Source organism: Sander lucioperca, chromosome 9 (assembly GCF_008315115.2).
Source record: "Sander lucioperca isolate FBNREF2018 chromosome 9, SLUC_FBN_1.2, whole genome shotgun sequence".
In the NCBI taxonomy this organism is placed as follows: Eukaryota; Metazoa; Chordata; class Actinopteri; order Perciformes; family Percidae; genus Sander; species Sander lucioperca.
In genome coordinates, this window is record NC_050181.1 from 15333315 (window position 1) to 15348691 (window position 15377).

Consider the following 15377-nt stretch of genomic DNA (forward strand, 5'->3'; position numbering starts at 1 on the left):
ACACACACACACACACACACACACACACACACACACACACACACACACACACATTTGTGTTTGTTCATCTCAATCACATGAGTATTAGAAATTATGTAGATTGTTTGGATGCTGTCCTTAGACAAATAAATACATGAAAAAATATATTTTTTTTTTAGCATAAAATGCATTGGTTTTAAAATTACAAAGAAGGGTTGAGTGTTTTTTTCCCACACAATTTCCCTACATTTTATTAAAGATGCTATAAATAGCAATACAAATATATCCAATATACAGTATAATACCATAATAAATGAGGTCACTCAGACATCACAATTACTAGAAGTGCCGATAGAAATATCAAAATATTGGTATATTTGCTGATTTATTGAGGGATATGGCAGTATGTGCAATGTGGTGCTGCTAAAGAACTGTAATATGAAATCTATTTTAAAAAGGACACATGAGCATTCCAAGCCCTACAAGCATATTAACAGTTTTACTGTAATCCAAACACTCAAAACTAAAACTGCTGACACCATGGCATACATTTCAACCCCCAACATCACATGATAAGTTGCCTGCATAGAGTTCAAACCATAGACTGTAAATATTAATATTTACAGTCTATGGTTCAAACACAACCTGCATGTGTATTTCCAATGTGTGTTGCAGCCCTTGTCTGTGTGTGTGTGTGTGTGTATGTATGTGTGTGTGTGTGTGTGTGTGTGTGTGTGTGTGTTTCAGAGGCCGGATTAGTGTCGGCTGTCTGCACCCTCTCCACCAGACATCCAGTCAGCAGGGATTTTAGGGTCTGAGCACAGACAGAGAGAGAGAGAGAGAGAGAGAGAGAGAGAGAGAGAGAGAGAGAGAGAGAGTAACCCAATCCTAGTCCCAATCTGATTCCTAAACCAGACAGAGTTCCTTCTCTTCCTATTTCATTCATTAATGACTCCATGTAAGCTCGGCAAGCCTTCTGGCATCTGCCTCGACTGGTTGGTCATACTGAGATTGATATAAAAGAATAAAACTGATTTTTCATAGTTACAGAGTAAACAGTGTGCAGTAGGCCTACTTTTCAACAAGACATTAATGTGCTATTGTACAATAGGTATTAATGATTTGAAGGGCAAATGTTAGATTAGATGGGTGGTAGTGTTTTCGGGGGATTGCCAAAGTAACCCTAGTCTCACATTGCCAGACCTTTCTCCACGGCGCTGCAGAGGAGGGTCTGGCTAGTCCACACAGCGTTCCGTGTAGGAGAAAAACGACCTCTGGTTTTTTGGCATTTCTTTAAACCGATCACAATCATCATGGGCGGAGCTAAGCGCCGGACGGAGCCACGGTGCCTCTGCAAAATAGCCTCGGCAAGGAACTTGTTTTGGTGGAACATGTGAACGTTCAAAGGTTGTTTTAGTCATGTTACAGAAAACTCAGATTGGACAGATAGTCTAGCTAGCTGTCTGGATTTACCCTGAAGAGATCTGAGGAGCAGGGCGCCTGGGTAGCTCACCTGGTAGAGCGTGCGCCCATATATAGAGGCTTAGTCCTTGACGCAATGGCATCAGGTTTGACTCCAGCCTGCGGCCCTTTGCTGCATGTCATTCCCCTTCTCTCTCCCCTTTCATGTCTACAGCTGTCCTATAAAAATAAATGCCTAAAATGCCCAAAAAATAATCTTAAAAAAAAAAAAAAATACAGAGATCTGAAGAGCAGTTAACCATAGTCTTAAAGGAGTTTAAAATTACAACACAAAGAAAGAGGAAGGAAAAGGACATCCAGCCGAAAAGAGTAACATCCGGCGGAATTTCCAACAGCACTCTAGCAATCCCGGAAGAGGAATGTCGTGAATATAGACTAGAGTAACCCTAACCCAATAGATACAGAGTCATACCATATATATGGTAATACAGTCTGGACCAAAGTGGTGGAGTTACTGATATTACCATCCTTTGAGTCAAACCACCAGGTTGACTGTAAATGCTTGTTAAAATGAACTACAGTAAGTGCCTGAGCGCCTATTAACTAGTTACTGAAGAGAATATTTGCTGGTGAACATGTAGCATATTTTATGCAAAAATGGACAAACACAATTACATTTTGCAGAAAACCCATTTAAAGACTCCCACCACTTCTGGTCATAATGGTTTGATTTCAAATCTTAAGTATTTTTTAAAGAAATAAGTAAAACATTCTCTGATTGCAGCTTCTTAAATGTGAATATTTTCTTTTTAGTATATATAAGTTTTTTCACTTCTTTATAACAGTAAACGTAAAAAAATCTTTGAGTTGTGGACAAAACAAAACATTTGAGGACGTCATCTTGGTCTTTGGAAAACACTGATCAACATTTTTCACCATTTTATTTTGGACATTTTATAGACCGTCATCAGCCCACTTTCAACAGGTGATCACCACCCATACAAATATAGAAATCTCTAATGTGAAATAACCAAAGCAGAACATTTTGTGTTCATGTAGGGCCGCATTGCTCACAAAAAAATACAGTATATGGCCTTTAATGCACACTGGCAGGAGAAGCCGAACCAGTGACATCAGCGTTACTTGGGTGTGTCACTTGGGTGTGTTTTACTTGGACAGTTCAGCAGACTAACATGGCAACGCACGGCATGACAACTGGCATTACAAGAACGACAACTCCCCCATGCTTCGAGCTTTCGTGACCTTTAGCTTACTTTGAAGTGTCAGTAAGTCCGGGTGCCACTCCCATCTCATCACAATCAACCAGGGAAGATAAGGATGGTTTTTTAAATATTCTGGTCTTTCTTGTCTTTGTTTCAGGACAAACAGACCCACAAGTACCATAAATGTCATACATGTTTACAGCAGTGTTCAAACTATACCGTGGCCTTCGGGGGAGCCCACTTTTTTTTGGGTGCACTTGCGACTTACAAAGATACATAACAGCCACAAGTGTATGCACTATACAGGATTGACCCTATTATACTTTATCGACAGGAATAGATTTATTTATTTTTACATGGTAGGCTACATACACGAGTGGAAACCAAGAGTGATATGGATACAACATCCTATAATCTTAAACTTCACAGTATGCAGTAGTTTGAAAACGGCTGGCAAAAATACTAAAGGATATTTTATGTTATTCACTTGCTTGCCAAGAGTTAGATGAGAAAATTGATAACACTTTTATATCTGTTGGTTAAATATGAAGCTACAGCCAGCAGTCTAGCTTAGCCCATGTTAGCATAAAGACAGAAAGAAGGTGGCTGGGGAAGCTAATGCTGCGTTCCATTTAGCTCGGAAGTCATAAGATGGAGCTGCGGATGACGCCAAACCCGAGTTGACCGCGTTCCTGTACAACAAGTTGGAAGTGAACCGTTATTTCACAGTGGGGTTAGCTCTAGCAAGGTTAGCCAATGTTAGCAATACCAGTTGATAACAACGCACGCATTAGGCATGTATTTTGTTCATACAAACACCATAGCAGCATGTCCCCAGATAGAAGTTGGACAGTACTGCATACGACTGGTTTAATGAGACACAAATAAGACAGAAGAGCTAATTAACTGTATATAACTACAGCTTTTACAACTGTTGAGCCTCCATGTTGGATTTTGAGGTCGGATTTGGTCGGAATACTGTGAGGTTCTCCGACTTTTCGAGTCGGAAATCCGACTTCAGGGGGGAGTTCCAGTTGAAATGTCCGACTTGGAACTCATAAATTCAGACTTCCCAGTTGAAATGGAAAGCACCATAACTCTCTAAGCTATAGCTTCATATTTAACGGACACATATGAGAGTGGTAGTATCGATCTTCTCCGCAAGAAAGCCAATAAGCATATGTCCTAAAATGTCGTACTAATAAGTAAATGTTATTTGAAGCAAACAAGCTAAAAGTTTATTCCATTGCATTCTACTCAGGAGAAATCTTCATGGCAATTTAATTTTTTTTTAGCTTGATGTATTGGGTTCACTTAACAGTAGGGAGTATTCATTTCCTAACTGGAAAAGAATAAAAACAGAATCCAAACTCTTTAAAAAGCATATTGTAAAATAGTCAAAGACGTAGATAGAAAGTTCTTGTTTAGATGAATTCAGAATCCAGAAGTGAGAGACTCTATCCAGATAAGTGAAGACTGACGTGATGAAGACAAGGTGTGGAGCTGGCAGAGGACAGGGCCAACGTTCCCTCCTGCCCTTCCTCTCTTTTTCCGTCCATCTGTCCATTTGGGACCATGTCAAGTGTGGAAAGCTGGTGTTCTGTGCAATGGAAAGATGAGTGTGATTTGTCCTCTTTCCTGCTTCTTGTCTTAGAAATTGGGTACTTGTGTTTTCTGTGGTGTGTTATGTGGCTGTGAAGTGTTCAGGACTGTAACTGACTGGTTAGTTGGTTGATGCTGTAGCTCTCTCCAGTGTACTGGCAGGCATTTGGTGGGTCCTCCATGATGTCCCTGAGTCTGGAAATATCGATGAGAAAATGTAAGCGAAATGTAAACTTTTGATTGAAAATTTGTTTTTATTTACAGAGAACTCACCTCCCATCCTTGTGTCAGTGTTCCCATTGGCTCCTCCCTTTCCATCAGTTTGTCAAAGAGAAAGACATAAATGGTTAAAGGATATTAAGGACATAATGTATGTACAGTAGGCCAATATATCTATATAGCTCGTAAGGTAAATATGAGGCTACAGCCAGCAGCCGGTTAGCTTAGCATTAAGTGCAATTGCTGTTGGGGAAAATACTGGGTGTCTGTTAATTATAGAGTGGGGTCTAGACCTACTTTATCTGAAATGTGTCATGAGCTAACTTCTGTTATGATTTTACACTATAAATAAAATTCATTTGAATTGAATAAAGACCAAATAAATGTATGTATACGTATTTATTACTGTATGCACCACAATGACTGCCAATGTATATGAGCGCGAAAACAATGCATAGGGAGGAGGTAAAACACAGGGCTTTTGAGTGGGGGAGGGGAGTTTGTGTCATGGAAGAAGTTGAGGGGAAAACGCAAGACTTTGACCCAGGAAACTGGTGTTCAGGTCCCGGGAGTAGTACTTTTCTAACTCAAACTACAATCTTTTTTCTAATCTTAACTAGCCGTTTTGGTACCTAAACTTAACTGTCGTCGCCGCAGGACAGTCACTGTTCGAATTACGGGGGGTATTGGGGGGGTCCGACCCCCCTAGATGAGACTTGGGCCCTCCCAAAAGGGATGAAAATAATAGTTTGGGGGGGTACTGAAATTTTTTTTATGAAATATAATGTTAGCCTATCCAAAATTGTATGTATTTAAATGCAGTATTACCATCACATACCAACAATTCAGGAAATAATCTAATGAAACCTTCACTGGGAAAGATTGAGATTTCTCTTGGCACAGCTACCAGAAGACTTACAACTTTCAGACAGGTTGCTCACGTCACATTTACGTCGTCAAACTCAGTTTGAGGCTGCGCAGTAACGCTCAGCCATCACCGGAAAAGTGCTTCTAATAGACTTCACTGGTCTCCGTGGAAGTCTTCGGTTTGTCCATTCATTTTACTGTCTATGGTTTTCGCTTGGTTTACTTCCTGTATTATTTCGTAGTGTTTGGTTTCATGTGTCCTGGTGTAGCTTTGTTTCCTGTTGCGTCTGATTTTGTCCCTAATGCTTTTCACCTGTTTGCTCTAGGGCTGGGCGATATATCGATATTGTATCGATATCGTGATACGAGACTAGATTTCGTCTTAGATTTTGGATATCGTAATATTGTGATATGACATAAGTGTTGTCTTTTTCTGGTTTTAAAGGCTGCATTACAGTAAAGTGATGTACTTTTCTGAACTTACCAGACTATTATAGCTGTTCTATTATTTGCCTTTTCCCCACTTAGACATTATATCCACATTACTGATGATTATCTAAAATCTAAGTGTGAAGATATTTTGCAGCACCATTTGTCAACCCTAGAATATCGCCGCAATATCGATATCGAGGTATTTGGTCAAGAATATCGTGATATCTGATTTTCTCCCTATCGCACAGCCCTAGTTTGCTCCCTCCCTGCTCGTTTGCCCCCGTATTTAATCTCCTCTGTTCTGTTTAGTCTTTGTCATGTCCTCGTCGTTGTTGAGTGTGCCTGCTTGTTCCTGTTCTCTGTGTACCCCTTGAGCCTTTGGATGCCTTTTTGGAGACCAGTGATTGTTTTTGGAATTTCGTTTTGGATTCTAAAACTAAAAAAAAATAAAAAGCTAGATTTTTTTTTTTTTTTGTTATAATAAATTCTACACCTTCATCTGTCCTTTTGTGTCGTGCATTTTGGGTCCAGAATCGTTTCCTTGCCTCAGCACTCAGGACCAGTTCATGAGAATGCGTTGACACGCTATATCTCGAGTGCAACACCAAGACTGCCTTCAAGCATTAAGCATGCAACTCTTGATGACACAAGGCTTATCCCCCTGCCTGGGAATGTGGCCATTTGAAACAAATATATAAACTTCACCCTTATGGTCTTACAAAACTTTGTATGGTTTAGTTACCTCAAAGCATACTGAGAGCTTTATACTAAAGATAGGATATATTATATTACTGATATGCAATGGTGAAAGACACTTATCAAGAACATTTGGGATGTTTTGGAGCTTGCTTAATCCATGATCTGCAGTACTGCCTATCAAACTCTCAAAGTAAGTTTCTTGGCCACAGCACAGGAAAATTGAGCAGAACAGCAGTGGAACAAAACAACTTTTAGCAACATCAGAAAGAGTTGCAGGTGTCAAGCCGGGACTTTGTCTTACTGAGTGGGAGTACACTAAACTGATTTGGTGATGTTGTCCTTTTGTGTCTCATTGCTTGTGAGTGTCTCTGCACTACTGCTATCTACTGAATCAATCAACCCTTGAATCAAACCCCATTGTGTGCCATTTCCTAAGTGCATTACAGCTGCTATATTGTATTGTTAACATCCTAATTCCATTAGACATTTAAAGGTCATATGCCCTTCACAAAGTAGTCAATAGTGCAGTATAATCTTAATCCTCCCAGGACTCAGTGCAGTATTGGACACACGGGACCACAATTTGTTATTGATAGGCATACAAACTGCCCCATGATAGACACTTTGTCCAATTATATGACCGTAAATCGAAGAGCTTTTCAGCCCTCCCAAGTCAGTAAAACATTTTGTTATTTCTGAAATCACAGTTGGAAGACATGTGTGGCCATTGCTCAATCTGTTATCTGCTGCTGATGTTTAAAATGCCATTTATCTTTTACTTTGTTCAGACTGGTGTAACTTTGTCCACATATGTTTCCCCCCATCTATCAGCTGTTGTGTAAGAGCACTCTGGTCGGCATAGGGAGGAGGTCGAGATGGATGGCGGCGGAGTTTGTGGCCCGGAAGAAGTTAACGGGAAAACACGAGACTTTCACTCAGGGAGTGAAACTAGTCGTTTTGGTGCCTAAACTTAACTGTCGTCGCCGCATAACGCTCACCTTTTGTCAGCTAAACTCAACTGCAACGCTCCATGAAAGGACTGTCCAATCACTGTGACCGGTACCCAGCTCCCAGTAACCTTTTCTTGGCTAAATTTAACTGTAAAGACCGCTAAACTTAACTGTCATGTGACCGGGGCCAGCGATCGCCTAATGTCGTAAGATATCATACGAACCCGTTTATGAGAATACGTTGCTCCAGGATATGTAATATGCTGCTGCTTATCATCATTATTATTATTGATATCTTGGATTTTGATACAAAGTATTATAATTACAATATGAAATTGTTATGACTGATGATTCTGTATATCATACCCAAAATGTTTGTCATTTAAGATGATATTAATCATAACCAGAAGACAATGATCATGATGCAGTCACAACATCCTGATAATTCTTGGAAATACTTTTTGAGCTAAATTGAACATAATTAGACATTTTCATGTGTCCCAGGGGTTTGCATGGTTTGAATCTAATGAGGCCAAATAGCAGCAACAACATCATAGCCTCCACCATCCTGCTGACTGCTTAAAATCAGCCACTTAATGCTTATTTGAAGCTACTGAACTGCAAAAGATACTACTTTTAGACAGAGCTGCAAATATTAATTGATGAATTATCAACTATTAAATGAATCTCCAAACTGGAAAATAATCGACATTATCGACAATGAAAATAATAGTTAGCTGCAGCCCTACTTTTAGATATTGAAGATGCTACTGCATTAATGGAATGAGGTATTTAATGAGACTGATAGAGAGAGGGAGGGACAGAACTAGAAACAGAGAGAGGAAGATGAGAAACAGGCGGTTCATACCGGTGTTTCGTTCACAGCATACGCGTTGGCAGTTTTCCTGTGGATGACAAAAAAAGAAAATGAGAGCCTATCAAGTGTTATGTGCCATATGTGTGTACTCAGTGTGTACGGGGACAAAGGTGCATAAAGTCCTTTTTTACACAGGTTTAATTTATGGCTCAAGACCTTTTTAAAACGCTGTCCGTCTGTTAGTTGTTTTCTCTCAGGCTCTTGTCTGAGTTTGTATCCTTATTGTCTTTATTATCCGGGTTCATGCACACACAGGTACACCGGACCCTCTGGTCACAGTCCCCTGCTGACTCCAAAAGTCTGTCCATAATGGCCATCATCCTACCCTCAGCACTCTCCTGTCCTGCTGCACTGCGCCATGCAATAATCCAGTGCAGGATACGGTAAATCCCTGTTCATACCTAAACTTAAAGGTATAGTAAGTGATGTTAATCCAATACACTTTATGTCAAATTCAGTTAATATCTCCTTCCGATCACCTAGCTCTCTATTTTCTGTGTACGCTGACAAAAAAATCTAGTTTTAATACACAGCCCTGGCTGTGTACATGCAAAACAAACCGAATGAAGTGCACGAGCCCCACGACACTATTCCAGCCAATCAGCAACAGGCAGCGCCAGTGGATGGTAGGGGTGGAGGGGGGAGACAGCATGTGAATGTCCCAGCCGGCCAGTAGTTATCTGTCCATGAATCTGGGGGGCGGAGCTTATGAAGGGGGGGGAGGGGTTGTGATTGTTAGGCAGTGGAGTTCAGATATCAACAATCTCTACACAGCATGGCTTACTGCGCCTTTTTAAGGCGGTCTCTCATATAAAATCCGGACAATGTCCAACAAATCAAGAGGGACAAGTTGCCCTTTCTTTTTCCCGCATGTAGCATACAACAGGAGATTGTCTGTCAGTTGGCGTCAAGACACGTACTCATTTCCTGGAAATACTCAGTTTTGGTTTAGACGAGGGGTGGCACCTGGGTAGTTTTTGCAGAATGCAGAACATTACACCAGGGTTACGTAGTTACGTTGTGATTTGGTCATAAACAACCGGGTCGACTGGTCCTTAAATTTCTTTTAAAGTGTTTTGGCGTTGCCCCTCTATCCGGTTAGACAATTTAGTTGGCACCTTCGTGTACTATATGACCCTTCCTATTCACCCTTGGTGTTTGTTTTCGTCTGGTTTTGCGCCAACTAAATGCTAAAAATCAATGGGCCCACTTGCTCGCTGTGGTTACGTTTTCAAACCGTGAGTTTATAATGTTGACATTTGGGGGGGAATTTTTCCTTTCTAAAGCAAAGGTTAAAGGACAGAGGGTGTCATATGCTGTACAGATTTCAAAGCCCCCTGAGGCACATTTATGATTGGTGGTATAGGGCTTTATAAAAATAATTGACATGACCTGACTTGAGCTTTCTCCCAAAGCAGGAGACTTGATTTGGGACTTGATTTGACAAGACTTGAGACTAGACCTGAGACCTTGCTTTGACAAGACCTTATACTTGACTTGCGACTTGACTCGGACTTGCTCTCAAGGGCTTTACTTGACATTTGCTTAGACTAGACTTATAACTCGTCTTGGATTTGCTTTGACAAGATTAGAGAGTGGACTTTGGACTTAGGCCTATTCTCAAGGACATGAAACATGACTTGAACTACTACTTGAGATGTAATTTAAACTTTCTTTACCACGACTTTAGATGTAGCTTCAACTTTCTTTCCCATGACTTCAGTTGTAACTTGAACTTGCTTTACCAAGACTTGTGACTTGACTTGAAATCTGCTTTGGTAAAACTTGTGACTTGACTAAGATTTGTCTCGATTGGGACTTGATTTAGACTCCCTTAAAAAACTCAAAATCATCTCCTGCACACCCCAAAAAAAAATTACACACTGAAGTAATCATTAGGATTACCGTAGGCCTATATAAAAATAGCTCTCCCTCAGCAACTGAAAACATAACACACATTTTCAGCGCTTATCAGTTAAACTTGTGAGTCAGACTACTTTTCCCTTAATGTCTTCCTTGTATTACACCTTGAAGTACTCCTTGATGCAACATTGCACAACATCTGCTCTTTGTCTTATCTCAATCAACATACATTGGCACCAGTGTGTCCCCTCCTTTAAACATACAAAGAATCTTATGAGTTATAATTCCCATCTATCACTGCAGTCATCCATTCATGTTATAATTCCTCTGGGTGACAAAAAAGTCGTGGAATGTAAAGAAACAGACTGCGAAAGATAAGACTGTTGCTTTACCTCACAGTTCCTGTGTCGCTGTCACTGGTATGTTTGGCATGACAACCGCAGTAATGGGCGTGCAAACACACATGCATGCATAGATTTGTGTGAAGAAACTGACAAACACACACACTCAAATGATTCCTGACTGCACTTCTTTGTTTCCTCCTGATCAAACAGGCAACACCCTTCCCCAAAAATCACCTATCGAGTTGAACAAGTCCCTGTTCTGTGCTGCTAAAAAGGGATGAATAGCAATTAAAGCCTCCCCTGTGAAACTGAATGTGAAAAGAATCTATTAGCCAACACATAGTAAGCAGCTATTCCAGACAGGAGAAGACTTGCTTTACCGGGTGGTAGTGTTGGTGACAGGCAGTGGTGGAAGAAGTATTCATATCCTTCACTTGAGTAAAAAGTACTTATATCACACTGTAAAAATACTCTGTTACAAGTAAAAGTCCAGCATTGAAAATGTTACTTGAGTAAAAGTTTGTACGTATCATCAGGAATGTGTACTTTTTTAGTATTAAACGTGAAAGTACTCAATACAGAAAAATACTAAGTACTTAGTTATATTCCACCACTGGTCACAGACAGCTTTTATTTTATAGTATACTTGAGGAAGACAGGCATGACTTGACACAAATATGCTCAAATGAATGCCACTGTTCGTTATGACGTTTCCCTCACCTCTGACACCTGATGCAAAGGGCGAGGAGAGTGACGCTGAGGACGAGGAAGACGACCAGGGAGATGACACCCAGCTCTGGGGATGAAACCCAACCCAACATGCCAACCATCCCAACTGGAGCCATTGTCCTATAGTGTTCTGTAAAAGAAAGGCAAAACCGCACCGAAAGGGTCATCAAAGTGGGCACACGTTGAAAAAGCAGAATTCATGACCAAACAAAGCGGGTATATAGGCTGAATGTGAATTTCTTTACAATACTTTTTTTTTTTCATTAGATACTGTACAATCTGATGATGTCCAGTCAACATACAGCATCTCACATGTTGAAGTCCAGCATTTTTTGTAGATGAACATATTGTTCACAAAGAACCATAGTGATAAACAATGAAGCAAAAAAACAAATATAACTTAAACCTAACTTACATTGTATGCTGCTTGACTCCACGGTAGCTCTGTCACCAACTGCTGTCAGTCATTCAACTGCCTTTGCTTTATGTGGCTCACAGCAGGCAGGTGACTTAGGGAGGGACTCCGTTCATTGGTGTCCTGTGTGTTATGAAAGAGGTGCTGGCACAAGCCCAGAAACAGCCCATTGTCTTCTTTGGGCATTACTAAATCACATTGGCACCTTAGATGTCTGGGTTTTTCACTGATGTTGCAGGAATGCACGTTTCCTCCCAATAAATCAACACAAGATACATTTCAAACTTGTGCTTACAAATACTCATGTGGGGGAAATGTGAGAGCTGAACCAACCACTGATGTTAATTTATGTGTAGCTTGCACACGCACTCGCACACACACACACACACACACACACACACACACACACACACACACACACACACAGACATACACACACACATACACACACACTCACTCACACACGCACACACACACGCACACACCTCCCCCTTGCAGCAGTTTACATGACTGCAGAAAATTGGCAGCTGATCGCAGGCAGAGAGCAATTTCATACTCGTATCTTTACACTATTTAAACATGCAGCCATCTTTGTTGTGTTGTATTCCTGAGCTATGAGTTATTTATTTTTTATCGCATTCTCTCAAACACACTTTTTACATTGTATTTCTGCTAATAAGGAGGCTATTGCTGTATGTGACTCCATGGTCACATTTTATTTTTATTTTTAATTGCACATTGGCTAGTTGTTGGATATACACTAGTAGAAACCCAGTAGAAAACAACTGCTGCTGCGATACACATGTTATGCCGACCTCACACCGAATGACTTTTCAAGCGATTTCACTGTTGCAGACAAATTTCTAAATCGGAATGAAATCATTAGAGTCTCGCTAGAGTCTCAATCTTTGTTTAGGTGTAAGGTGGTCACAAAACTCAGTACAAGTCTGTCTTTTTCCTGTCTTGACGTTTCGACATAATCCAACTTGTTTGATATTATCGTATAAGTTTTAAGTCTTGGTAGTAAATTCTTATAGTCTGTGACTAACAAACTCAGTGACATTATGGCAGATTGTCTTTAGATGAGATATGGTTGTCTTTAGATGTGAGATGGTGTCAGACTTTGGTCTTTTCAGAGTCTTCTAGTGTATGGTAGGCATTAGTCTCTCCTTCTTGGTGTACTAAGAGCTGTCTGGCTGAAACTTTTGAAACATACTCACAAGGGAGGTATTACAGACAAAAAGGATCATTGTTCTAATGCCGAGCAGGGTTCGGAGGCAGACTAGGGCCAGTGTAACTGGATTACCGTGCTTCAGAAGTGCAGTTTGAGTTTTGCCCATGGAAGTGAGGACATTTCAGCTGATCACTTTGAAAAGGTCAGGGCTTAAGTCATGGAACTAAGTCATAATGTTACTGGTAAAGTAACCCCTGTAGTGGTGAGCTCTAGGATGAATGGTTAGCATATGAACCGCTGGAAAGTCCAATACAAAAAGAAATACCAGCATTGTCTACAGGATATGCTTTGTGAGTGGGTGGAGGAGTGGAGCAAAATTGCAGTGTGTTAATGTCAGTTGTGTGCATGTTTCCTACTCCTGCATAATATTGCTATCAGCCTGGAAGTCTTTTTTTTGGACTGCTTAGTCAGTGGAATTACCACATCCAGTGCCAAGCATAATTGCCATAGGGGCAGACCACTTATGCTGTTCTGCATTCACGCTATAATAAAATAATTAAACATGTTTCCCCCCCGTGAGAAAAAAATTATTTATATTGAATGAAATTGATTTCTGTTGGGTTTTCAGTAGAGCTTCGACTTTAGCCAGGAGACCGTTAGCTTAGCCACAGCTAACCTGGCTCTGTCTGGTAAAACAAAATCCACCTACCAGCAACTCTAAAGCTAATAAACATGTTATGTCTTATTTGTTTAATCCATACAGAAAACGCTTTAGACACAGCAGGGCTAGCTGTTTGCCTTTGCTTTCAGTCTTTACGTTAAGCTAAGCTAACTCTTTCCTGGCTCCAGCTCCATATTTAACGGACAGATACTTAGAGTGGTATCGATCTTCTCTTGTAACTCTCTGCACAAAGGTGAATAAGCGAATTTCCCAAAATGTAACTATTCCTTTAATAACATAATTTCTATGAAATAAAGTTTTGTCGATGCAGAGACATGCAGGAAGTTAGAAGAACTGCATTGATTTACACACACACACACACACACACACACACACACACACACACACACACACACACACACACACACACACACACACACACACACACATCCACATTCATACCTAACCACCCCTGACTCTTTTTTTATGATTAACAATTTTAGAAATTTTTTAAACTGTAGTTTGGACCCAACTTCTTATGTGCTTATCCATTCCGCTTAGGATTGATCCATCTCCTAGAACAGGGGTCTTCAACGTCTTTTAGGCCAGGAACCCCTTAGCTGAAAGAGAGACTGAGTAGGGACCCCCTACCGTATATATATTGTATACAATTGAGTTGCATATTAAATTGGGCAGAATGGATGAAAAGAAATGGATATTATTTATGCATCATGTTTTAATGTTAAACATACATCCGGAAGGCATAGCGACTCCTTAAGCTTAACAGTACGGCTACCATTATATATAGTAAGCTTATCTTCAATGTGTAAATCATTTTCTTTTCACAAAAAGGCCAATTTATCTTTGCTATTAAAATGTTGCATTCATATTAATGTATATTTTCAGACTTATTTTAACTTTTGAAAATATATATATATATATATATTTTTTTACATAATTTGGTGGTCCCCCTGTGCTAACTTTGAGGACCCCCTAGGGGTCCCGGACCCCCTGTTGAAGATCACTGTCCCAGAACACATAATCTTGGGCTGAATGGAACCTGGATCCCTGCAATCCGACATACAGTAGGTTATCATGTATCCCAGTCCAAAATTCCTGGACCTTATCACAGGACCATAGGACATGAAGAAAGTGGCCGTCCTCTGTCTTACATTTCCAACAGTTTAGTGTGTCTTTCAGACCAATTCTAAACAATCTGGAGGGAGTCCAATAGAAGCAATGCATAATCATGAACTGAATGAGGCCCACCCTCACATCGTGTACGACTTTCGTGTACGACTTAGTTTTAATATTCCTGCAGATTCTGTCCCACTCCCCATCATCCAGTGTAATACTCAGATCCCTTTCCCATGTTTCCCCAATCCCCTTTTTGAGGGTTGACCAGGCTCCATCCCCCAGGTTCTGCATATCCACCCCTGACTCTGAAAGATCACACACACACACACACACACACACACACACACACACACACCTCTTTATTAGTAATGACATCAACACCAAGTAACACCCACGCCTATTACTTGTTTAACAGCCCCATTCTGTCATAATAATCTTCTCGCGCCTCTTCAGATCAGACAATCTATAGCTCTCAGCAATTTTCATTTGTTCCCTTTCTGAGAACTGTATGATATTTGCTCAGTGGCACAAAGCCAAATCAATAGCCACATTTTCACAGCAGGGGTAAAGGAAGCCTACAGGAACCATGGCCAATTTCAAATATTTGTAACATAACCCTGAAAGCACAATTTATGAATGAACCTTGTTAACAAAAGATCTATATTTGTGGGCAAATTGAAAAAATAATAACCTTCCTGACGCTAGGCGAGTTTCACCCTGCAGAGGAAAGTAGGCCACCGTGCATTTATGAATCTAACAATGCTACCATAGGGTTCACTAACAC

The 15377-nt window shown here is 40.4% G+C and overlaps 1 protein-coding gene and 1 long non-coding RNA gene across 8 annotated transcripts; both read right to left on the reverse strand.

The window, feature by feature from the left end:
• Nucleotides 1-3345: 3345 nt before the first annotated feature.
• LOC118495919 lies at nt 3346-11859 on the reverse strand. Of its 7 annotated transcripts, none has more exons than XM_036005465.1 (6): nt 11622-11859; nt 11198-11336; nt 8262-8298; nt 4499-4548; nt 4340-4430; nt 3346-4224 (listed from the first exon to the last, which is right to left on the reverse strand). In XM_036005465.1, exons 2-6 carry the CDS (start codon nt 11320-11322, stop codon nt 3916-3918), a joined length of 612 nt encoding a protein of 203 aa, XP_035861358.1. In that variant the 5' UTR covers nt 11323-11336; nt 11622-11859; the 3' UTR covers nt 3346-3915. The 7 variants fall into 7 exon arrangements, with proteins under 7 accessions (XP_035861358.1, XP_035861359.1, XP_035861360.1 ...); XM_036005466.1 differs by having other exon boundaries at nt 3910-4224; nt 4345-4430; XM_036005467.1 differs by having other exon boundaries at nt 3910-4224; nt 4335-4430.
• Nucleotides 9547-9863, reverse strand: LOC116046994. The gene is made up of 2 exons (XR_004104281.1): nt 9768-9863; nt 9547-9732 (listed from the first exon to the last, which is right to left on the reverse strand). It is a non-coding gene; the product is annotated as an uncharacterized LOC116046994 (long non-coding RNA).
• Nucleotides 11860-15377: the final 3518 nt, after the last annotated feature.